The following is a 26286-nucleotide window of genomic DNA, read 5'->3' on the forward strand; positions in this document are numbered from 1 at the left end:
CCTCTGACTGGGACAAGACCTGCACGTGACTGGACTGGACTGGGACAGGAGCGTGACTGGACTGGACTGGGACAGGACTCGACTGTACTGGGACAGGACTCGACTGTACTGGGACAGGACTCGACTGTACTGGGACAGGACTCGACTGAACTGGGACAGGACTCAACTGAACTGGGACAGGACTCGACTGAACTGGGGCCTGGACATGACTCGACGGGACGGGAACCTGGACTGGGCTTGACGGGACGGGAACCTGGACTGGGCTCGAATGGGCTGGAACCTGGACTGGGTTCGACCGGACTGGGACTAGACTCGACTGGACGGGAACCTGGACTGGGCTTGACTGGACTGGGACGGGGCTCGACTGGACTGGGACGTGGAGTAGAGACTGAACAGCGCGCGGCTGGACTGGAGACTGAACAGCGCGCGGCTGGACTGGAGACTGAACAGCGCGCGGCTGGACTGGAGACTGAACAGCGCGCGGCTGAGCTGGAGACTGAACGGAACGCGGCTGAGCTGGAGACTGAACGGAACACGGCTGAGCTGGAGACTGAACGGAACACGGCTGAGCTGGAGACTGAACGGAACACGGCTGAGCTGGAGACTGAACAGCGCGCGGCTGGACTGGAGACTGAACAGCGCGCGGCTGGACTGGAGACTGAACAGCGCGCGGCTGGACTGGAGACTGAACAGCGCACGGCTGGACTGGAGACTGAACAGCACGCGGCTGGACTGGAGACTGAGCATGGCTTGACTGACCTGACTGAGGAGCAGGGTCTGGTGTGGCTGCTGACCGCAGACCTGGGAGTTGCAGAACCTCGCGCAGGACCGGTTCCCTCAGGACGAGAGCGGCAGCCTCCTCAAACAATTGTTCTCTCGTGCCCTGGTCTGCTGCCGACTCGGCGGTGTTCATGAGGTGGGCGAAGAGGAACGTAACCGGAGGAGAACAGTGGAGGTGGATCTGCCGTGCGACGCCATCTGGGATGCCTGCTATAAACGGAACACAGTCAGTCGGAAAACCAAGGGACTCTTCCGCCGGAGAAGAGGGCTGCTCGGTCCCCGCGACCGAGTTCTCTGGGCCCTGGACCCCGGAACCGTGCCCTCGCCGACATCGTCTGGGGCGCCTGCGGCTGACCGTCGTCTGAGGCGCTGAGAGCGGCAGGGGCTGGGTCTCTGTAGCGGGGTCCGTGTGGTGAACCGAACCGGCGGCGTCTGGAGCTTGGGTTGGAGGCGCGGCGACAGGAACGGGAACCGCTGGAGCGGCGACAGGAACGGGACCCGCCGGAGCGGCGACAGGAACGGGAACCGCCGGAGCGGCGACAGGAACGGGAACCGCCGGAGCGGCGACAGGAACGGGAACCGCCGGAGCGGCGACGGAGGCGCGGCCAGGCGATACGCGCAGAGCGCGTGTCAAGTCCCTCCGTGTTAGTTGGAGTCCATCGAAATACGCTTGCACTCCGGGGTACTCACGCCACCAGTATTCGTCCTCCAGTATCTCGATGGCCAGTCCTACCACGGAGAGCCGAACCTGGGGGCTGGGTGCTTCCGCATATCTCCTGGCTAAAACCTGGAGATCGCCACGGATGTCCTCCGGTAAACTTAGGCAAACGAGATCCATTGCTCTGGTGAGCGGCTTGTACATGGAGCCGAACAGAGAGGGAAACAAAGGAGAGACAGCGGCGACTGACCGGGGTGAAGGCGGGGCGCTGGCTGGGTCCAAGTCTGGCCAGATCGTTCTGTCACGGAACGGCAGATAAAGGACCCACATGCACAGCACAGAGAACCGCAGGCAGATGGTAGAGAGTTAAACAGTTTATTGCAGAATCACAGACGGTCCGGGTCACACACAATCAATCACGGGGCTTCAGTACCGGTGGAGCAGGCTGGTTCAAATCCAGGGACAGGCAGAGATTCGGTAACAGAAAATCACAGGTTACGGTACCGTAAGGGAGTAGACTGTCTCGTAGTCGGGCGGTCAGGTTCGATATACCAGAGCAATCCAGGCAACAGTACAGATCAGGGAGCAGGCGAGAGTCCGGAGTCAAAACAGAGCAGGATCTGTGGTGGAAATTTTCCATAAAGAAGTAGATGAGAGAGTTGTCCTTTTGTGCGATTTATTAAAATAATAAAGAAAGGATAAAATAAAAATAATGGGGAAAGCAAATAAAAAGCATGGATGTTGATCGTGCACATCAACAAACCAAAAACCAGCTGGGGAGATCATTGCACACACCACGAAGGTGTGATGCAAAGAGCCCACGATCCTCAAGTTGCTTCTGCCTTTTAGCTTCTCTGTCCGACTAGGGTGGAATGTCTTTCTAACCCAATCAAATTACATGCACCATCTCCTCGCTGTCGCAATGTGTGTGAAGATATTTTACTTTCTCACACCTGCATTGCTGACGTCCAACTATCTGTGAGAAAGGAGCACAGAGTCTCAACAGACAGAGACACAACTCCCTGACCTTGGGTTTGGGAGCTAGAGTTGAGAGTCCATCAGGCAGAGACAACCATTGAACAATCTAGGTGAAATGTCAAATGCATACAGTAAGACAAAACATAAGATATTAATTGCAGAACATAAGTCATAAATCGTATAATAACTGCATAGAAATGCATAGAAATAAGGAAGACACATAAAAATAAGGAAGAGACAATTTTTCCCATAACACTCCCCCCTTTTGATTACACATTAATCAAACCATAAAGGAATAAAAATTGTCAACATCACATTCTGTAATAATAAAAGACCCTTGCAAATGAAACAATAAGGGTATTAACTCATCAAGATTCAAAATACACCTTCACATAAAATGGAAGTAACTAAGGGAGAAAAGGTTGGGAGCTGTTTTTGGTGGGTAGTTATACAACAATAACCTCTGTATGAGCATGTGAAGAAAATAAGTCAATAATCATATTTGTATCATGTTATATTTTTGATCCGATAGCCTAAGACCATCGTCAAAGTCATTAAGTGAATTAGAGTTGGGGTTTTTGAACATAGTGCATTGTGTCATTTGATATGAGAGTGTTGCTGGGGTCGCACGCATGATGAGACCTCTAACCAGTGGGATAACGCAAAAACCAAACAAGAGAATCACAGCCATCTCAATGATAAAGGAAACAGCTGCGGACATGAGAACAGATTTCCATTTTCCAGACATTTCGTCTAGCCAATTCCAAGGGAAAGAACCTATACCAGAGTTAGCTGAGATTCTGAAGGCCGTGTAGCGCCTTCGCCACAATACCTTTAGAATCAGTGTTATTCAGGATGTAAGTACAACATGCGTCTCCAAACATAACACAACCGCCTCTTTTCTCTGCTAACAACGTGTCTACGGCCATTCAATTGTAATGTAATAAAGACAATTAATGTATGATAGCCATAGGTTTCCGGTGGGGTTCTGTTTCATATATTCTTAAGATAGATTTAATGCTTTCGGATCTTTAATTGTACATTTGCGTCTAGAGCGAATAGGAGATTCAGGGATTTAACCAGAATGATGATGCATATTTCCGCTTCTGTTGTCTTTCATCTGTAGATGAAGGATAGAACTAATTGTAGCAGTGAATAAAGTGATTATGAGCAAATTAAACACCAAGTCAACTTCAGGATATTTAAACTCAGTGTTGTTGTTGTTGTGAATTTTCTCATTCAAAAGTAGTGTGTAAAGTTACATAGAAACATCATATGCTAAAGGCAATAATCCAAGTAACATAAAATGAAGTCTAACAAAGCATGTTTACAATTGATGTCTCGTAACAATCTGCTTCTTCCTGTTGAACAGTAGCGTTAGATTGTTTCCAACCTGTGTGTTGAAGTATTGATTGTTCGTTGGGGTTCTTCAGGTTGTGATCAGCTGATCACAGAGACACTTGGGATTTGTTATCACCGCCAGGTTTCCTCCCAATGTCGTCTGAGTCACTGTCACTCCCGTGATGTGAAGAGTCTACACGTCGTCCAGCGTCGGCAACTCAAGGCTGCTCATGTGTGTGTTTTCTCAGGAACGTGTGTGTAGATGTATGGTCTGATAGTGTGATTCACCGGCGCAGCTTCAGGCGGCGCTTGGCTCACACCTTTAGCTGAACGGTCAACGCAGCCTCGCCTCAGTGCGTGTGTGAGCACAGCGAGGGTCGTTCTTCTCAATTCTTTTCGTCAGTGGTGGTTTTCTTGTGTGGTGTAGATGTAGATGGAGGGTCGTCTGTTGGATCCGGGACCTTCTTGCAGTGGAGTGGATCCAAGTCGCTCTCTCTGCGATCTTTACAGCTGTGTGGGTCGTCAGAAGGACCTGGAAGGGACCTCGCCACCGTTTTGAGTCCCAATGCTTCCTCCTGAACTCCTTAACGATCGCCAGTCCCCTCGTTGGATGGTGTAGTGGTCCTGTCGCCTGTTTTCACCTGTTGGAAATCTGAATTGTGGGGAAAAGGTGTTTGGGCGGCACGGCTGCCATCAGGCCCAAACCAGACTCCATGGCTACAGGTGGAACCATTCGTCAGCCAGAGTCTGCGTTCCTGCGAGGTAGAAAATGTTTAAAGCACAGGGAGAGAGGAAGAAAGGAAGGAAAGGATAGAGAGAGTTGGAGAGAGGGAACAAGGATGAGGAGAGGAAACGAGGATCAGGAGAGGGAGGGGTTGTCGTCCTTCGCAGCAGCGTCTGCAGCTGCATGTCGGCAGAAACAAAGTCGTCACTGATGTTGGACAGTTACAAACAGCATTAGCTGTAGGTGGCAGGACAGCGTCCAGCAAAGCAGAACCTAATCATGATGTGAGATAGGTTTGCAATTAGACTTCAAAAAGCTTCCTATGCTTCCAAGGAGAACCAAAGTGTCACAAGCATCTGTGGAGTCTGTAGATGGTAACAGTCTCTCCTTCTGCTAGTTTACCAGCTTCAGTCAACGCAATCAACTCTGCAGCCTGAGCAGAGTAGTGTCTTAGCAAAGCCAGACTTCAAGACGGACTCTTGATAGTAACGTTCAGCATGTTGAGTAAGGTGGTGTTGCATCTAAGCCATCAGGCTGTAGAAAGATGTGATCTATTCCAAAAGAATCAAAGACACAGTATGAGGACAAAAGAACAGAAGTCGTACAACCTGATTTCTCATTCACTGTTTGAGTGAAAGGTCGCATAGGGTCAGATTAGGAAGACCCAAAGTAGGAGTCGACTGAAGAGCAAGCATGAGGTCGGTGAACGTTGTTCAGCCTCAGACGTCCACGTTAGACAAGAAGTGGACGATGAAGACGTCTGCATCAGAACCCTGAGTGGGGCCTCAAAGACAGTAAAGTTAGGAACGAAAGTCCTACAATAAGAACAAAGACCTAGAAAAACATCAGCTGTTTTTACGTGCACGGTTTAGGCAGGTTTCAAATTGCTTTAACTCAGTTGGGTGAGATGGATTTGCCATCAGCTGTAATTACAATGACCCAGAAAATAACCTTTGTCTGAACAAAGTGTAATTTAGACAGGCTCTCTTTGTGGCCTGTAGCATCCAATGATTCAGTAGCTTAGTGGTGTCTGCAGTAACACCATCTATAGCTTCCTTTAAGAGGGTGTTGTTGTTCACATGGTCTGTGGTCAGATTTAGGTGTGATGACCACTGGTTCACATCCTCTGATCGAACCTACATCGTCTGTGTGTGAGCCACAGGGAAGCAGGGGCTTCCTGTAAGGCTGAGTGTTGGGTCAGAGCGTCCTCTGAAAAATAAAAATAAAAACAAAAGTGTGTAATGTGTGTCATTAGAATGTGGAGGTACCCAGTTCACTGTTTGCTGCACATGACAGGCAGAATAAAAAAAAGTTTTCTAAAGTATGCAAAGTAGGTAAATACGTCACATGGGGTCAGAAGTCGTTCACCAGTCTCCACCCCGTTGACATCTGTTCACGAAAGGACCCACGTCCTGCGTCTGTCTCCATCATGTTTTCACAGAGGGACGTGTGGAACTGTAGAATAAACATCAAAAATCTTTTTGTTCGTTAGTAAAAGAAATCGCAAGCACAGACCTGTGTTCATCCCAAAAGAGGGAAGTTGAGGCCAGTTTGTCAGTGTGTGTGTGTGAAATCATAAACAAGCTGTGATGCAGCCTGTGTGAGGGCCTCAGTTACAGCCCCCCCTCAGCAGCCAATGATAAGAGCACAGCTGAGCTGAAGTTAACACCAACAAAAGAGGGATTATTTAGAATGTCTGTAGATGTAAACTGCACTCCGTCTGGAGTGGAAATCAATCAAATACCTAAACTACAGATGAGATCTCTTCCTAAAAATTAACTGGGCATAAATTTGAAAGCAACAATAAATCTCAAGGTGTCTTGCTGTCAGATGTTGCACAAGACAGTGAAAGAATAAGTTTTTAATAGTTTAATAGTCTGGTACGTACAGTAATTATTATTACTTCTCTCTAATAGTCGTCTTCCCTTTAATAGTCATTAATAGTCTGTTTCAGTCAGTCTCAGTCTTCCTATGGTCTGGTTTTGTTTTCTACAGTCTTCTAGTCTGGCCAGACAAACCTATATTGTGCACAAGTATTTTTAGAAACATGAAGGATTTTATTACTGAATTTGTTGCAAGTAAAAATAGTTTAAACCCATCAGACTGCAAAGTCATGCAGCAGTTGTCATTTAGCTGTTTGTCATCATTTTAAAATCACTCTGTGGGATTCTTTGAGCAAAAAGCGATTCTTCATTGCAATAAGCAGATAAGCATGAACATGAATTTGAGCGTGTATCAGCTGTAAGCGTGTTTCTTCATTGCGTGTATGAATGTGTGTGTGTGTGTTTGCGGTACCGTCTTGTACATCACGTGAAAAGGAACCGTCACCTTCCTCCTTCCCCAACCATCAGTCTGATTTGAGCGCCAGTGGGTGAAGCCTTTCGATGGGACAGTTGTTCCTCGATGACAGACCTTTCCTGGATCCTCGCATGCAGCTCTATTGGGCCGATCACGTTTGAAGCCTCTCCTGTTGTTTCAACCAGTGTCTGTGTCAGAGCACGTCTTGTCACTCTGCTGTTGCTCTGTCCTTGTTTTCCTTTGCTGATTGTCATAAGCAGGTGTCTGTGTCAGACACACACGCTTGTAAGACAGTTTCACGGCCTCTGAAGCTTCAGACACAGTCCTTTCATGCTGGTGCGGGGCCTGTAGTAGCTGGTTCATCTGATGAGCCCAGAACGTGATGGCTGCAGACGTTGTGTGAGTCGGTGAGGCGTCCATGCTGTGGTCTGTGTCCTCCAGCTGCTGTGGTGTCAGAGCTTCCACCCTGTTCTGGTTGTTGCTCAGGCGCTTCTTCTCCTTCGGTTCTTCTGCTGATGGTGGGAAAGGAGTCCAGATCCGGATTTACCCTCATCGCGCTCAGTTCTGCATTAGAATAGAGAGCAGAAACAGTGGGAGCATTTGATCTTGACATGATGTGTGTGTGTGTGGTGTGCGTGTGGTGTGGCAGAGTGCAAACAATTCTTCCCCAGAGTTGTTATCTCCTTTTTTCCTGTTACTCTCATCACTCTTTTGTTTCTTTTAGGGCTTTAGTTTTGATAGTTTTGCTTTTTCAAATTTCATCTTTTTGTATCTAATTTTTCTTTTTAAGGTGCATATGTCTTTTACACTAAGTGATTCTCTTTTTGAACCCATAACCAGTTTCCCACTAATGGAAACATGAAACGCACTAATAACCATATTTACTTTTTACTTTTATAATTACTTTTAATTTTGTAATGCTGCAGTCTGGTGGTGGAGACTTAGATCGCCCCGAACCCATCTTTCAGAGTCCCGGCGGTTTCCTGCCTTAGATTTTTATGTGTTCCGGCCGGAACCTTTTTTCGAAATTTCTCTTCCACGGACGTCTCCGTAGAAAGGGAACCGCTCAGATCAGCGACAGGGTTCTCGGAAGTGGTCCCTCACCGTCAGGCCCCTCTAAGACCCGGGTCCCTCGTATCTCGAAACCACTTCCCCCTGCAAACGCGCTCCGTATTTCAGAAGCCGTCTTTTATTTCTTGTCCACTCCCTTTGGACTGCGCTCAGATCTGCACACTGGTCTGTATCCTCAGTACAGACAAAACAAGCTCGGTCCCACGAGCCAACCCTTAGCAACCACCGTCTCGACCACCAGGGCAGACTTTGACCTAATTCATTTTACCCTAATATTAAATTTTTTAATTAAAAAAAATTGTTTGGTCCTAATTATTATATTTTAGATGTTTTCAGCCACATAGTCGTTTTAGAAATATTATTATCTCTAGTCCTAGTTATGTTTTCTTTTATGTTTTTTTCCCAAATTAAAAGGAATCTCTCTCACCGAGCCGAGCCAAATTAGGATTTGAGTTTGAATCTGAGTTCGTGGATCTCGTCAGAGGCGATCCAGACGGGTGAGCAGTCCTCCCAGCTCTGAATGTCTGTAGAGGGTTGGAGGCTGAGCGACCCTAGTCCTCAGGACTATCGTCCCTGGTCACACCGTCCAGACGACCTGCCGCGGGATCCTGCCGACAACGCCAATTTCTGTGGTGGAAATTTTCCATAAAGAAGTAGATGAGAGAGTTGTCCTTTTGTGCGATTTATTAAAATAATAAAGAAAGGATAAAATAAAAATAATGGGGAAAGCAAATAAAAAGCATGGATGTTGATCGTGCACATCAACAAACCAAAAACCAGCTGGGGAGATCATTGCACACACCACGAAGGTGTGATGCAAAGAGCCCACGATCCTCAAGTTGCTTCTGCCTTTTAGCTTCTCTGTCCGACTAGGGTGGAATGTCTTTCTAACCCAATCAAATTACATGCACCATCTCCTCGCTGTCGCAATGTGTGTGAAGATATTTTACTTTCTCACACCTGCATTGCTGACGTCCAACTATCTGTGAGAAAGGAGCACAGAGTCTCAACAGACAGAGACACAACTCCCTGACCTTGGGTTTGGGAGCTAGAGTTGAGAGTCCATCAGGCAGAGACAACCATTGAACAATCTAGGTGAAATGTCAAATGCATACAGTAAGACAAAACATAAGATATTAATTGCAGAACATAAGTCATAAATCGTATAATAACTGCATAGAAATGCATAGAAATAAGGAAGACACATAAAAATAAGGAAGAGACAATTTTTCCCATAACAGGATCAAAACACGCGAACAGGATAACTAAATGCTGGAAGGGATGTCTGGCATACATAAGACGATCTGGCGGAGAACTGAGGAAACAGGTGATGGTTAAATACAAGAAGTGATTACTTGATACGGAGCAGGCGTGACTAATGGGGACCGGAAGTAAAGCTGGAACCGAAAACAGAAACCGGGAGACTATATATATATATATATATATATATATATATATATATATATATATATATATATATACACACTCTATTCTCACCCTCCGCGGGTGGTCTCATCCACTTTCCAAGCTCGGGTCCTCTACCAGAGGCCAGGGAGCTTGAGGGTTCTGCGCAGTATCCTTGCTGTTCCTAGGATTGCACTTTTCTGGACTGAGATTTCGGATGTTTTTCCAGGGATCTGTCGTAGCCACTCCTCCAGTTTGGGGGTCACAGCCCCTAGTGCTCCGATCACCACAGGCACCACTGTGGCCTTCACCTTCCAAGCCTTCTCCAGTTCTTCTCTGAGCTCTTGGTATTTCTCTAGTTTCTCATGTTCCTTTTTCCTGATGTTGCCATCGCTTGGTATTGCCACATCCACCACTACGGCTTTCCTCTGCTCTTTATCCACCACCACAATGTCTGGTTGGTTCGCCATTACCATTCTGTCAGTCTGGATCTGGAAGTCCCACAGGATCTTGGCTCGCTCGTTCTCTACCACCTTGGGAGGTGTTTCCCACTTTGACCTTGGGGTTTCCAGTCCATACTCCGCGCAGATGTTCCTGTATACTATGCCAGCCATTTGGTTATGGCGTTCCATGTATGCTTTGCCTGCCAGCATCTTACACCCTGCAGTTATGTGCTGGACCGTCTCTGGGGCCTCTTTGCACAGTCTACACCTTGGGTCTTGTCTGGTGTGGTAGATCTGGGCCTCTATGGCTCTGGTGCTCAGGGCCTGCTCCTGTGCAGCCAGGATGAGTGCCTCTGTGCTGTCCTTCAGCCCAGCCCTTTCAAGCCATTGGTAGGATTTGTTGAGATCAGCCACTTCAGTTATGTTCCGGTGGTACATCCCGTGCAAGGGCTTGTCCTCCCATGATGGTCCCTCTTCCAGCATCTCATCCTCTGTTCTCCACTGCCTGAGACATTCACTCAGCACGTCATCTGTCGGGGCCTTATCCTTGATGTACTTATGGATCTTGGATGTTTCATCCTGGATAGTGGCTCTCACGCTCACTAGTCCTCGGCCACGCGGCTAGCGTACAGTCTCAGGGTGCTTGATTTGGGGTGGAACCCTCCATGCATGGTGAGGAGCTTTCGTGTCTTAACATCTGTGGTCTGTATCTCTTCCTTTGGCCACCTTATTATTCCCGCAGGGTATCTGATCACTGGCAGAGCGTAGCTGTTTATTGCCCGGGATTTGTTCTTGCCATTGAGCTGGCTTCTTAGGACTTGCCTTACTCGTTGGAGGTATTTGGCTGTTGCCGCATTCCTTGTTGCCTGTTCAAGGTTGCCGTTTGCCTGTGGTATTCCAAGGTACTTGTAATTGTCCTCAATGTCTGCTATTGTTCCTTCTGGGAGTGAGACCCCTTCTGTGTGGATTACCTTGCCTCTCTTTGTCACCATCCTCCCACCTTTCTCCAGTCCGAATGACATCCCGATGTCCGAGCTGTAGATCCTGGTGGTGTGGATCAGCGAGTCGATGTCTCGCTCACTCTTGGCGTACAGCTTGATGTCATCCATGTAGAGGAGGTGACTTATGGTGGCCCCGTTCCGGAGTCGGTATCCATAGCCAGTCTTGTTTATTATTTGGCTGAGGGGGTTCAGACCTATGCAGAACAGCAGTGGGGACAGTGCATCTCCTTGGTATATGCCACATTTGATGGATACTTGGGCAAGTGGCTTCCCATTGGCTTCAAGGGTGGTTCTCCACAACCTCATCAAGTTTGCAATGAAGGCCCTTAGAGTTCTGTTGATGTTGTACAGCTCCAAGCATTCAGTGATCCATGTGTGTGGCATTGAGTCATTGGCTTTCTTGTAGTCGATCCAGGCTGTGCACAGGTTGGTGTGTCGCATTCTGCAGTCTTGGGCGACTGTTCTGTCTACCAGGAGTTGGTGTTTGGCTCCTCTGGTATCCTTACCAATGCCCTTCTGTGCTTCGCTCATGTATTGACTCATGTGCCCACTTATCTTAGCTGCGATGATGCCTGACATGAGCTTCCATGTTGTGGAGAGACAGGTTATTGGCCGTATCTGTGCTTATTGGGGCTTCGTACCCAATTTCCGGTTGGGGAGATGGTGAAACCTCCCCTCTGACCTTGCGTCCTGGCTCCCCCTTGCCGTAGCATTTGTGTTGTATCTCGTCAATCTCAAGTTGTGATAGCAGTTGCCGTTTGTGGATGTTGGAACACTGAGCTACTAGTTGCTTCGCCGTCAGCCTTGAATGTGGGTTTCTCTGTTCCCATTCGCCACACATTCTATTCATGTAACCCCTCTGACTAGGGTTACTTGAGTAGTAGCATTCCGACAGAGCCTTGTTCTCGCATCTTAGCCATTTCTTTCTTGTTCCAGTAGCCCACTTCTCGCCAAGGTGCTCTGGTTCCCCAACACCTGACGCAGACCTTGTTAGACCGGGCGACGTCTGAGCCGGTATCTCATGTGGTTCATTGTCTCTCATGATATGAGGTAGGCGGTAGCTTGAAAGGTCTTGCCCAAGGACCCACACTGTGGTTCATTGTCTCTCATGATATGAGGTAGGTGGTAGCTTGAAGGGTCTTGCCCAAGGACCCACACTGGATGCTTATTCGCCCTAAGAAAACTCAAACTTTAAATGAGTGCAAACATTTAGAGACCTTTTGACTCCATGTTTAAATACACATAACATTAATATTTAATTCTACATGGCTACACACAGACACAGCTGATGACAGCCTGTCCCTAATGGTGACACCCAGCCAACACAACAATCACGATGGCATTGTTGTCCAGTCTGTCATCCATCATCATTCATCACACACCACCTCTCATGACATGAGTAACTTAGAGAAATGTAAGTTTACCACAATAGTACTAATTTATATGATTGTTTTATGAATTTAAATCAACTACTATCTCTGTCACTAGGACACTACTATTTTTGAATGTGCTTCATTAGTATGCAGGCTTATTGTATTTATCAGTATATGCTGTATAGGCTTCTACGATGTTGTATTACTCTGACTTTATTTCACATTGATCTTATGGGTTGCATTGTCTTGCAGTCACAGATGGACAAATTGTATGATTAGACCTTCCAGGAACAACACTGTCTGTGACATGTGTAAATGCATTGCATTTAAGTTTTATGTTGTTTCATTGCCAGATAAAATATACTTGCATATTTCCACTGTAGGATGAAGATGAGGAGACCACTTCTGCTGTGACAGAATTGAACAGTGCTGCTAGATCCACAGAGGTCTGAAACACACCATATACAGTAACACATGACCCCTCTTAACATTAAGTAGTAACAAATTGTCATTGTCCTTTAACAGAACATTCGTGGCGATTTCCATGCGGATGAGTGTCCATCTCATGGACCCTCATCCGCAACATTCTCCGCAGGCATTCTTAATCTACCTCATCACTCAATCTAAGAATCTGTCTGCAGTTATATTTGCATCTCATAATGTTATTTTGAATGAATGAATATATGATTTTATAACATAAAACCTTTCCCTTTTTAATGTCTTCCTATTTGCCAGCTGTATAAGGTCCATCAACAAATCAAAAAGGTGGACCTCATACAGCTCAAAATAGAGGAAAAGAGACTGGCTATAAAAAAGGCTACACTTGAAATTGAAATACTGGAGCATTGCCTTGAGGTTAGGACCTTATCTGAACACTAATGTTACAATTTAAAGTGTGGTTGTGTGAAGCAATGTAAATAATATTCCCTTTTATGTTTCAGGACATTAAGAAATGATGAATGCTTTGGTGCAGAAACCTTAATAAAAGTGATTCTGACAAATCATGTGTCTTAAGAGTCTTCCATCTTTGTGGTCTACTTGGTTCACTACTGGATCCTCTTGGTCATCTTCATCAGGACAAGGACAGTGGCTCTCCTCTGGTGGCAATGTTGTGAAGGACAACACAAGCTACTATAATGTCACATGCCCTCTCTGGACTGACCATAGGCCACATAGACACTGGAACCTCACCTTCAGGACGCCTGTGGTCATCTCCACCTTGGCCCGTGTTCTGCTGTGGGCCCGGTTGAACCGTGTCTGTGGTCCAGGCTCAGGTTCAGGGTAGGGTGTCATTAAATAGGGCAGACAAGGGAACCCTCTGTCCCCCAAGCAAGTACCATTGTAGCGTCCTGTAATGATTAAAATGTGTAAAACAATACAGTAAGAACTTGTGTAAATTACAACATACCCTGTTGAAACGTGTAGCATAGTGACGCCTCCCTGAAGATTCTGGAATCATGTACCGACCCTGGTCATTTGGCTTCAACAATAGTGATGGAATGGGTTGCATCACATATTACCTAGTTAGTGAAAACAGTAATGCATTTAATGGTTTTTAAACTAAACGATTCTAGACAGGAAATAAGTTACCTGCGCATTTATACTGTAAAATGACTTCCTATTAACATAATCTCCCTCATTGACTGAAGGAGCTTCAATAGGAATGTGGGTGCTATCGATGCACCCAATCACGTTTGGAAACTCTGAAATGGAAAGTGATAAAGTAATACTAAAATTGTCTGTGTGCAGTACGTCCGAGGTGTACGTATTATACATGCACCTTAAATATATGTGTCATGGATTATCAGAAATGTAGCAATCCACATCTGGATCTAGGTAACTTAACACAACGTGTAAGCTTCACTCCCTTCCACAGAGACAAAGCTGCGATTCACCAGAAGATAAGAATACACGGATATCTTGTCTATTCCACAGGACACTGTTTCCTCTTACAACAGAACTGTGAGTTTAACATAAACAACACACATATGGCTAAGTACATATCAAAAGACCATGGGTACTTTTAGGTGCACAACCTAAATCTCACCAGGGTCCTCCACCACCTTATCAGTAGTGATGGGTCTGGCAACACAGATGCATCGGCGCATCGAAACGCTTCATGACGCCTCATCTACCCATCATTACTTATCAGTAGCCAGACCAAGACTTGTCTCATAATTTCTCTACCAAGACTCACTTCATGGACTCTCCCACCCACCCAGGAGATCTGGATCGTAAACCTGGAATGTGAAGTAATAAAAAGGAAAACTCTTCATTTGGACACAAGTTCTGGTTCAGATGCACCAAAACATTCAACTGGCATGAAACTGATGCTATTGTATTCAGTGTGCAAAATCCTTTCATTTGATATTAGATTGGTTTCTGTGTGATGCTTAATGCCTGATCTACAGATTTGCCAGGAAATTCCTCAAGAACAACAAAGGAACAACTTATCACCATGCCATCCTTTGTGTGAATGTATAAAGTTGAAATAAAGATACTCACCTTCTTCATTTCTTTTAATCTGTGCACCATACATATATGCTATGTCCACCACCAGGTGCCAGGCCGTGGCACCTGGACCAGAGAGGGCACGCCTGCTCAACCCACCGGTAACGGGAGACGCTGCACAGCGGCCTACAGCTCCAAACTAAGGCAAGACGAACATCTCTAATCCTCTGAGAATTCTGGTGTTTCTCAAAGCGCTAAAATTGAACCTTCCAAATCCATTAGTTGTGCTTAGATTTGTATAAGTTAGAAACAAATACTCTTTTCGCTTGATCAAAGCCATCACACACTCAGGTCTTGACCATTCTTTGTGTTTTCACTCATTGATTCATTCACTGTTCATCATTTCATTCTGATCGTTCTCTCATTTTCTGTTCTGTTTATTTGAGTATTTCCATATTATGTTATTCATATATCCAGTAGTGTTAGATTAATAAAACGTTAAAAGGAATCTGGTTTTGTGTGCATTGTTCTTCAGGTTTAAGCAGAGGTCACTGAACCACGACAAGAATTCACGACATTAGAGACTGATTTGGTTTTATCACAAGAAAGTGGTTATTGTTGTTCATGAGTGGTAACTCATTGAATTGATATCTGGCGTTGACTAGATTAATAAAAGCGAGGTTTCAGCTTTAAAACAAACCTGGTGCCCCAACTTCGAGGTATATTAATGTTTCTGCATTAATATCAAACTATTAATTTGAATCCACTACAGAAAGGACAAACCTGCCACTCTGTGGAACCTTCTTTAATGACACGCAGATGTTTGTGGTCAGAGAACTGTACAAAAGTGTGCAAGAACTGTTTCAGTGCCACAAACAAGGTACGAACGGCTCTACACACCTTTGCCTTTCCCACATGCTCTGCACCATCCAAATTATACAAAAAATGTTCTGATGCAAAAGAAAGAAGAGCTACACACAGAATGCTTTCTGTGGTAAGCGCAGACCCGCGTTTGTTAATTTTGAAATGAAAGGTTTCAGAAGGTTTGTTAAACAAATTAACGATTCTTTAAAGAAATGATAACGCTCCTTCAAATAATCATCCGGATATGAAAAAACATCAATACGTGGCCTTGATGTGGCCTTATGACCCTCTCACGATGGAAAAAACCCAGAGGAACAAGCTGTCCCCCTGATGAGTTTCACTTTATATATTTAGTACTGAAACCTGTCTGTTGTTATGGTTCAGCAGTGATACCTGACCGTTGCCATAGTAACCGACCTCTGAGGAAAATGATACACTAAACACCAGTTTCATCAATCCTCAGTTTCACTAAAAAGAATAAGAAAGTGCATCATTTCATTGAGCGTCATGAATGAGGCGTTTAAAAACTTTTCCATGTTTCTAAAGGCACCACTGAATGTTTCTGTACACACTTGAACTGGTTTTACTTCTGATAGTAACAGTCCTCACCAAATTGGGATTAGAGTGGAAGCCTCACAGCAGCTGAATGTTGTGGACACAGTGGACCAAGTTCAAGTCTGAGGTCAAAGGTCATCACATAGTGCCATTTAATCTTTCACCCCCATTGTTATGAAGACATTGAACTTTCTCCTGAAAAATGAAACAGACTGAAAGAAAAAAATGTGTTTTAGAGACATGATCAAGTTCAGGTCAGAGCCAGTGGAAAGTTTAAGTGAATGTATTATGTCACTGTGTGTGTGTGTGTGTGTGTGTGTGTGCGCACACACACACACACACACAGTTCACTTGAACTAAGACAGGTTTTTGTACGACTGTTTTTCACTGCGTGAACACCCACTGACTGTTTATAGTGTTGGCACCTTGACAGTAATAAACACCTGCACCTTCAGTCTGGACTCCACTGATGGTCAGAGTAAAGTCAGTGCCCGATCCACTGCCTGAAAAACGACTGGGAACCCAAGATGCTTGACTGAATGCATTGCATGAATGCAATATGAGCATATACTGTATATTCATACATTTGTTATGTTTGTTGTAGTAAATGTTTATAACAGATTCTGATTTTTCAAGTCGACTAACTCTGTAGTTTGTCAGAGTCAGAGCTGTGTCTGTTTGAGGTTTTTGTACGACCACTCAACCAGTTTGTTTCACTGTGGTACACGTTTGGTGGAGGAACCAGACTGGATTTTGGAAGTAAGTCAAATATATAAAATAAAGATTTTATTTCAGTAAATATTTGTTTAATTTAACAACGATGAGGTAAAGTTTTAATTGTGCAACCTGAAAGCAAAATGATGGTTTAGCAAAATTCTAATCCTAAAATAAATTATAACTTTAAACTATCCTGTCAGTGGTTATGATACAGGATATATACTTTTAAATGGAAAAGTAAAAGTAAATCTTGTAGATTTTGTAGGTTTAGTTCAGTTTGTCAGAGTCAGAGCTGTGTCTCTACAGTCTGAGGTTTTTGTACGACCACTCAACCAGTTTGTTTGACTGTGGTGGACGTTCGGTGGAGGAACCAGACTGGAAGTTGGAAGTAAGTTTATGACTACATAAAATACTACCTACTACTACTACTACGAATACCTTTTCTGTTTATCGTTAATTTGTAAAAAAAAACAACTCAGAGCAAAACGTTTATTGTCCTGGCGTGTTTAAATTGTTAAATTGAAGCAAATTGTAGAAAAGAGAGATACAGTATTTCTCACGTTGACTTTGTTTCTTCTTACTGTAACTGTTGTTACTATGGATTCAAATTCAGTTTAAAGCAGCAAACATGAGCAGAATGAGAATAAATGTGGATGTTTCAAAATGATCTGAAGTGTTAATGAGTTTGTGTTAAGTTATTGTGTTGAAGTTAAAAACAACTGAACATTTTATTATAATGTGATTGAATTTTTGACTGTGATAATTATGATGACTCAACTTTTGATGATATTTTTTCATTTTCTTTATCTTAACTAATAACAAATAACAACTAATCTGTAGTAGAAGTTGAGTTTTCACTTTTCCTCGTGTGTAGTTTGACATATTTTAGGTCAACTGTGTGATGTTTGTCTTTGAGCTGATTTACATGAGCCGTTTCTTAAAGGGAAGTGAAACAATGTGTGAGTCAGTGAGTGATGGAGCAGAACAAACATGTGACAGAAACTCCTTAAAGGACTAAAGCAACTCTCACAGTGAAGGTGTCCAGGTCTCTGCTGTTTGATTGACAGCTGAGTGCTCTGTGTCCTCTAAGCTGACTGCTGTCTCCTACTGTAGGTGATGCTCGTCCCACCCTGACGGTGCTGCCTCCCTCCAGGGAGGAGCTGCAGCAGGAGAAGGTCACGCTCACGTGTCTGGCCAACAAGGGCTTCCCCTCAGACTGGACTCTGTCCTGGAAGCTGGACGGCAGCGGCAGCATCAGCAGCTCTGACCAGAGCAGGAGCCCTGGGGTTCTGGAGAAGGACGGACTCTACAGCTGGAGCAGCACCATGAGGATCCCTGCAGACCAGTGGACCAAGGTGAACTCTGTGACCTGTGAGGCCTCCCAGGGCTCCCAGTCTCCAGTCAGAGAGACTCTGAGCACAGACCAGTGCTCCCAGTTCTGAACTGTGTTTCATTTGTCCTCTGGTTCTGGTTCTGCTTTTGCTCTCAATCCTTGTTCAGCACCAACCTTTGTCTTTTCAAAAATAAACGGTTAAAAGTTGATCTTTTCCTGCTCACAAAGACTCTGCTGTGGTTCTAACATAATAAAGTACTCCTTCAAACTGAAACCTATCACATGATTGATCATTTTATTTTCATAATCCCACAAAAATATGAGAAATGTAGCAGAATAAAAACAATGATTCCTACAATGTTAATAACAAGACGTGAGTAGAATGGAAACAGGTCAACCATCAACCATGTCACCAAGGATCCAAGTGAAGCTGGATGAAAGATTAGGTTCTTCCAGGAAGCAACGCTGCCTAGTTTTATGAAACAAACTGCGTTTCTCTGTTGTTGTTTCCCTGCGTGCTTGTACAGTATGGTTTACTCATAACCCTGTTGTTTCTGGAGGTTTGTGCGTCGGTTGGAGATGATGTTGACGATTTGTCCCTGTCCTGTGTCTTTGGGTTATGAACTTGGGTGGGAGGATTCTCCTTCCTTCCGTTCAGGACCAGTTTTTCCCATTACTCATTACTCATGTGAGGATCCTCTGGTCTGACATTCTCAGTGGGATTTTGTCTCATTTCATACTCCCTTGCTTTTGGATGTCCCCTTTGGCCCAGGCTCTGATTTAATGTTACCTTGATCGATGTTTTTCTTTTCAAGTCCTTCCATTGCTTTACTACAAGAAACTAATATTGCCAAAACTATAGATTACACTGGCGCCACCAGTTCCTACATGCTTACTCAGCCGGAGGGGTGGCCATCCTGGTAAATAGAAAGATTACCTTTATTCATATATATACTCTGTCTGCTGGACCTCTCGGGGAACTGACGTTCTTCCAAAGTTCCTCATACCTACAGTAGTCACATACACATACATTCAGGGCCGGGGGCTCTTTTATTGGGGCCTGGGGGCGAGGCACCGTCAGCCAGTGGTCGTGCTCATGGAGATGTCCCACACTTTTATTGCACCGTTCAGGAATTGTAACCTGTTTGTTGTTAGTATCTGAAACATTTTGCAGTTTGATAAATAAAAACCTGTAATATTAAAGACACTTCATGAATTTGTTTCTTTGTTTGTCGATCAGTAGTTTCCAGTTCAAAGGAGCGGATATAGTTTGTGTCTGAACACACCAGTTTGTAACAAAGTAAGATGTTACGTTTCAAAATGTTCACAGCAAAATATGTTCATGACAAAAACTCAATTAAACTGTCCATCATTAATATGTTAATATATACAAACTATATTTTATATTAAATCAAAACTAACAGTTCAATTAATAAAACTCACTAATTGAAATCTTAAAATATTGTACTAATTATAATTATCTTGCACTGGTGGCCTTTTATTTATACTGTTTGTATGTTTATATATCTGTTTATATATCTATCCTTTGTATTTCTGCTATGCAGCTGTTGATTCAGGTCAGTTCCTCTGCAGCTGAGGACGTTTTTGTATGACGTTGTTTCACTGTGTGAACGGGCGACTGTGATCCTGCTGACAGTGATAAACTCCTGCATCTTCAGCCTGAACTCGGCTGATGGTCAGAGCAAAGTCAGTACCAGAATAACTGGCAGTGAAGCGATCAGAGACTCCAGACTGACGCCTTGTAGTTGAATAAATGAGGAGTTTAGGAGCTTCTCTAGGTTTTTGGAGGTACCAGCTCATTTCATCACCTATAGCTCGATTAGTTTTACATCTAATAGTAGCAGTCTGTCCTACAGCAACAGACAGAGCTCCAGGAGTCTGAGTCACAGTGATTTGACCTGATGAACCTGTAACAGATGAAACAGAGAAGATTCAGTGACACAGAGCCAGTTTGGAGAAAGATGATCAACATCCAAACAGAAGAGGATCATTTGTTGAAGATGGAGAACAGATGAAGAAGCTCAGTGCTGCTTGGTTCAGTGTTTGTCCATCACTGTGGTGAACCTGGCTCCATCCTGAAGAGAGAGTCTCACCCTGAACAAGGAGCCCCAGGGTGGCCAGCAGTAGAGTCAGAGACATCATCATGATGCTGCCGCTGAAAGACCTGGACACACACTGATCAACACTGGTCTCTTAACAGGACACATATGCAAACACACACAGTCAGTCAGCTGGAGCTGTGGGCTCCACGTCAGCGTGGCAACAGAAGTAGGTAACGACAGAACCGATACTTGTTTCCTTCCTTCACAGGTCTGTGAGTCTGTGACACTGATGTTTCTATGCTGCTTTGTGTCAGATCATTTTCTGAAGCTGGAGTCTCCTTCATGTCCTGTGGTGGAACATGACGAGTCAGAGATTGACATCACTGAGGTCCCATAGTCTGACAGAGGTTTCTAATGGTGAGATGAGCAGTGACTGAGGGTCAGAGGTCAGGGTGCTGACATCCCTTCCTGTTTGTATTAACTGATAATAAACTCATCACTTCACTGAACCAGATCTAATCTTGTCTCTACAGAACCTTGTACAACCTCTGTTTATCCACCACCACATAATCCACAACCTTTGTGGGGAGTCTCGTCAGTCCACAGCCAACAGAGAACTTTACCTGGTTGAAAATCTGCTACTTCATGACGTTACATCTATGAGTTTTCTTTAAAAAGAGCTTGACTCAGTTCTTGGTTCTCTTCACTGTTTTTATGTACATGCAGACTCACCATGAGGTCAGTATTTGAGCTGTGTATTCTTTCCTTTCACTGTGATGCAGGTGAACAAACTGATATGATTTGATATGATTCTGATGACTGTTATTTTCACTAGTGTCCAGCCTTTGATTAACTTTTAGTTATGACCAAGTTATATGTAAACATTTGTTATTGCTTCATTTTATGCACATCTTCAATGGATAGAACATACAGAGGCAGTCGGTAAAAGTGTCTGCCCCCACCGCGTTTGGGACCCAAATCTGCCGCGTCAGCTCCCAGTTTGCACTGCGGGAAGAGTGTGTTACGTCCTTTTGGCCTGTAGGTGGCGATTTACTCCCACCTTTGGTTCTAAAACATCATAGTTGTTTATGTCATATGGCCTCTTGTAGATCAACCAATGATCGGGTCTTGGGTGGACTAGTGGTTATGATACATGTCTGCAAAACTTTTGTCCGGGGTTCGAGTCTGAGTGGAAGCAGTTTTTTTTATTTTAATTATTGGAAAAACAGCGTCTCATCATCATCGTGTGATCACGAGATGACAACGTTGTATTACTTAGTGCATGGATCGCCAAGACCATGAACCGCTGGTCGCGTTATAGTATTTAGTATATTTGTGAACGTAAGTAAGTTATGGCAAATTATGGCAGTTTAAAACCGAAAATAAGAAGCTGAACGGTGCGCCCTCCCACGTGCAGCATTCGATTTATGGCAGACAAGCTACTGTAACCCTGATTTCTTGCTGTTGGTACGGGCTACAATTTTCTTTTTCTTTATGCTTCTTTAATGCACCACACGGCAAGACAGTACGGCACATGTACACTTTTTTCTTTACGACGCTCTTAACCAACAGGCGTCACCTCTTTCCTGTCCCCCGTCAACAAGGACACGTAGGAACTAATGTTGATGACAAATAAAATCACAGTAGCTGAAATGCCACGTTTCCCAAACATAAAATTAAAAAATAAAAAGGAATACTAACTAAGGTTACACTACTACAATTTAAAAAAGTGAATAAGGATGATCTAGACCAGAGGTCTGCCACCGGTAACACCCACGTTTTCAATGAAAAAAACAAACACTGGGAGCCGCGGAGGGCGGCAATATTATATTATTTGAGAACATTCAACATTTGTTTTTTAATCCAAAGAAGACATAAAAGTCAGGGCTCAGGGGTTTAACATTTCATATTTTATTGACAGAAGATTGTAGCAATTAACAGCATACCTATTCAGTCCTCGTTCTCTTTTATATGGAATACGAGCAACGATCAAACGTAAGCGTCATATTACGCCTTGTAAAACTATAAAAACTGTTCAGATCGTTTACAGATGATAAAACATTGTCAAGGCATCGACAAGGACAGCTAACTCACTTTTCCCTGCTTCAAACAAACTTTTATTCAAGTCTGTTTGCCGCCCATAGCCAGAGATAGGAGAAGCTGGTGAAGGCGGATAGATGGACGCATGGGAAATCAAAGTTTTGAAACGTACACGGGCCGAATAAGTCACATCAGCCACTCATTCAGTTACAATGACACGAGTCAAAACAAATTCTCGCTACATCTAGTGCACCACTCCTCCGTTTCTCTCTCATTTGCACATCCATACATTTGTGTATTGGTCACTCTCTGTCTGGACACATGACTCCGAAACACATCACGTGTTTGTGTAAGAGTTTGATGTCTCCACCAAATTATAAGCAAAGGTAACGAGAGAGCGACTTTTTGTTTTCCGTTTGTCTCTAAACAATAAAAACATATTAACTCCAATTCCGTGTCTTTTTGTAAAAAACTAATATTTTTGACTGTTTAATTGGTTTGTAAGGCGGTGCTTTGATTAAAATCTGTTTGCAGCTCAACGAAAGAGAAACGAAAACGCCGGTGAAAGTGGCTGGATGGACGGATGGGAAATGAAAATGTTGAAACGTACACGGCTGATTAAGAGTGATCTCAGCCACTCAGTTACAATGACACGCACAGTCAAAACAAGTCAAACTGCAGTTCTGCAGACACAGAGTAAACGCGTAGGAACAAACATGTTGCTGTAATGCGTCGCTGTAGATCTGCTGATTTCTGGCGTCCTGTCAAAATTATGATCGACAACTGCTGTAAAACAAATTCCTATGATTATTACGGTTATTTACGTAAAATCTACGAATATTGGAAAACATTCATTAACAAGTTGTGGAAGTTTAAAACCTAAATAAGCGGCTGTAGTCGCACATGGACTGCGCTCTACGTCTTTACTTGCGCATTCAAATTATATTAAATAAACCGCGACGCATAATCATGGTATTATGTGAAGTCAATATGTTGTATCAGATGTGAGAGCGGTGGGTGTGTACATATTTTTAAGAGACGCCTTCTATTTAAAGACACGAAAAAGCTGAGGAGAATGAAAACAAGAACGTGTTGCTGCTGTGGCGCTGCCTGTTTTAAACCACACAGAACAATTATAACTTTGCAGTAAACAGAAAATAACTAAGCCATCAACAAGTCGTTGCCCTTCACACTCCCCATGTTTTAGCACACAACAGATACTTAATAGTAAAATAGGTCTGGTGTAATATATGTGTGTTACAGGTAGAAATGAACAGTCGGACCTCAGTTACGCTGTAGTGCTTTGGAGGCTTCTAATCAACGCTGCGCCACCTGGTGGTTAAAACGCGACTAGCGTCCTGATTTTTTTCAGCCGGCTGCAGGTTTAAAAATCTTTAGTCAGCGACGCACTCGCTGCACCGTACAGACGATGCGTTTATCATGTAATTACAATGAAAACAACTTGGATTTGGTGATGTCATGGATGTTGTTGTCATAAAGACTGATGTTGGGCAGATGTGATGCAAAGCTCAAATCAAATCAGTTCACTATTTTTTAAGAGTCAGTCAATTCCCAGCCTCTCAAATACCAACATTGTCCAACTACATCATTACTGGTGTTAGATTTTAATGTGAGGAAACACAGAAAAAGAAAACAAATGATCTCAAAGATGTTTATCGATGGATCGATATGGGTAAATACATGTTTGATATACAGTATATTCAGTGTGAAGCAAACATAACAATTAAATTGTTTTGAAATTTTCATATTTTGTCTTCTTTTCATCTTTTAATGTTTTTATCACCGAGGCTGCTTCTGTACAGTTTGTTTGTTTGTGTCAGACTCATAGAACCGTGTCTCTACAGTCTGAGGTTTTTGTAAGACGGCTTCATTAGTTTGTATCACTGTGGTACACGTTCGGTGGAGGAACTAAAGTGGAATTTGAAAGTAAGTCAATGTTTTAATCTTTTTTTTACCGTACTATTTGTTGTATTGGCTTAGCTTGTCTGACATGTTTGCATTATTAAACTGACATAATATTGTACAGCAAAATTCTTTCTTCTTTCTTTTAGGCAATACGAATTTGTTTCTAAAATTTGTGTTTCCTTGTTTTCCTGATTGATTGATATAGTATAAAATAATAAATAGAAATATGATGCAATGTACAGTATTTTTCACAGCTTATTGAACATGGACATATATAGGTATTAAAATTAAACGCTATACGACTACAGTATGCTACTGTACTATATTTACCATTTACCATAGTTTTGTATTTGACTACGTCTGATGAGAGAAAGAGAAATGACCACAGAGAAAAGGAAAGAGAAAAGAGCAGATCAGTGTGTCAAGGATTTCTGTTTCTTTATGCTTTTATTGTTGGTTTTTATACAGTAACAAGTTCACATTTACGAACAAAGACTTCATTGTTAATGATTGCATCTTCAATTTTTGGTTTATGTGTAAAAATTAAACTTACTATACAAAATTGTAAGTTTTGTCATTTGCAGATGATTTGTTAATTTTAACCACAGTCCCAGACAGTTTAGGGCCTGGAGAACTGGACCTGTGTTTTAACTTTGACAAGAAGCCAGAGCAGCTAAAGTAAAGTGGAACTAAAAGAAACTAAATATCACTGTATAAAGCACGCACCATATTAGTAGAAAACACAAAAACTCAGAACTAACAATCACTGCAATGCAGGAGACACAAAGAACTCAGGTACGGGGGCAGCTAAAAAAACAACCTGAAAGCTTTAACAGCTACTGACAAGACACAGACAGAAACATTGTCCAAGTACAGACCAGACACCAGGGAACATCACCAAGACACCATGGGACACCATTAGACAAACCAACAAGGACTATGCAGAAACTAGGACCTTACATACTGTAGCGGCCCGGGGCTCTGGGTCGCTGGGCATTGTGGGAATTGTATGTGTTCGGGGTTTCTTGTGTGCTTGGGTGGATAAATGCGTGTATGGGTGTTTAATGTGTAGTTTGTTGTGTAGGTGGGGTTTGAGTGAGTTCTGTGAAGTTACAGAGTGATTTATGCAGCACAGTGAGGGAGAGTGTCCACGGTGCTGCGATGTGTTTGCGTTTCCAAAGTAAAATTGGCCATCTGAGTATTCGCTCAGATTTTGGTATCTGAGGTTGTACGGCGTATGGGGCACAGATACTCTCATCAATAAATGTCAGAGCTACATGTAGGGCAGTTAGCTGCAAAACTGTACTCAGGTTAACACATTTGACTTTAAATTGTCATGTGTTGAATTTGTTTTTCTTTTGAGTGCAAATTATTGTACAGTTGGGGAGCAAGACCAAGGGGTCTGCAGAGCTGGGTTCCAGACTACCTTCTTTACCACCCACCAGTCGGGAACAGCTACAGTAAGATACTCTGGTAAACAAAGAAGTAATAGCTTAACTAGTTTACCTTCAGAATAAACTTAAATTATCAATGTGCAACAATGAAAAGTTTGACAAAGCAAAGGCTTTACTTTGATTATTCCTCAGTTTGTCAGTGTTGCCAAGCAGAGAAAACAGCTAAATACAAGCTTACATTAGGTCATTTAAAGTGTTGAGTTTCTTTTTCACAGAAATGAATCTGAAGGTAAACGACAACCACGGAAACATATAAAGAGAAACTAATATTACTTGCAGAGATGATGAAACATAATGTTATGTCATGCAGTCACTTGAACAAAAGATAATTGTTGAATGATTCACGTGTGTTAAATATCACGTGGAACAAAACATGTGAACCTGCTTTACTTTAACATGGAACAAAAAACAAAATCTGAGCTGAATTAGAGAAAATGTACAACAATAAAAAAAATATAATTTGAGAGAAGACCAAACTCATTTAACTGATTTGTATTTATTTATTTACTACATGACCTAATAACTTGTGTCCTGGACCACTTAGATATTGACAGATACAGGATTACATTTGAACTAAATGAGGTTGATTATATGACACTGTGAAAGCTTGCCTGAATATTTTTGAAATGTTTACAATTATGAATCTGAAGGTAAAAGATACCCACATTAACGTATAAAGAAAAGAGAAGCTATTATTCATCATTATTACCTGCAGAAATTATAAAACATAATGTTATGTCATGCAGTCACACAAAAGATAATTGTTAAATGGTCCATGTGTGTTAAGTGGTTCACGCAGAGAGGTGACAGAT

The 26286-nt window shown here is 43.3% G+C and overlaps 1 gene segment (V, D, J or C); it reads left to right on the forward strand.

The window, feature by feature from the left end:
• Positions 1–14084: 14084 nt before the first annotated feature.
• Positions 14085–18248, forward strand: LOC114844442 (Ig kappa-b4 chain C region-like). The segment is given in 2 exon segments: positions 14085–14088; positions 17754–18248. Coding segments are annotated over 2 exon segments (351 nt in total).
• Positions 18249–26286: the final 8038 nt, after the last annotated feature.

This window comes from Betta splendens, chromosome 17 (assembly GCF_900634795.4).
Source record: "Betta splendens chromosome 17, fBetSpl5.4, whole genome shotgun sequence".
Lineage (NCBI taxonomy): Eukaryota > Metazoa > Chordata > Actinopteri > Anabantiformes > Osphronemidae > Betta > Betta splendens.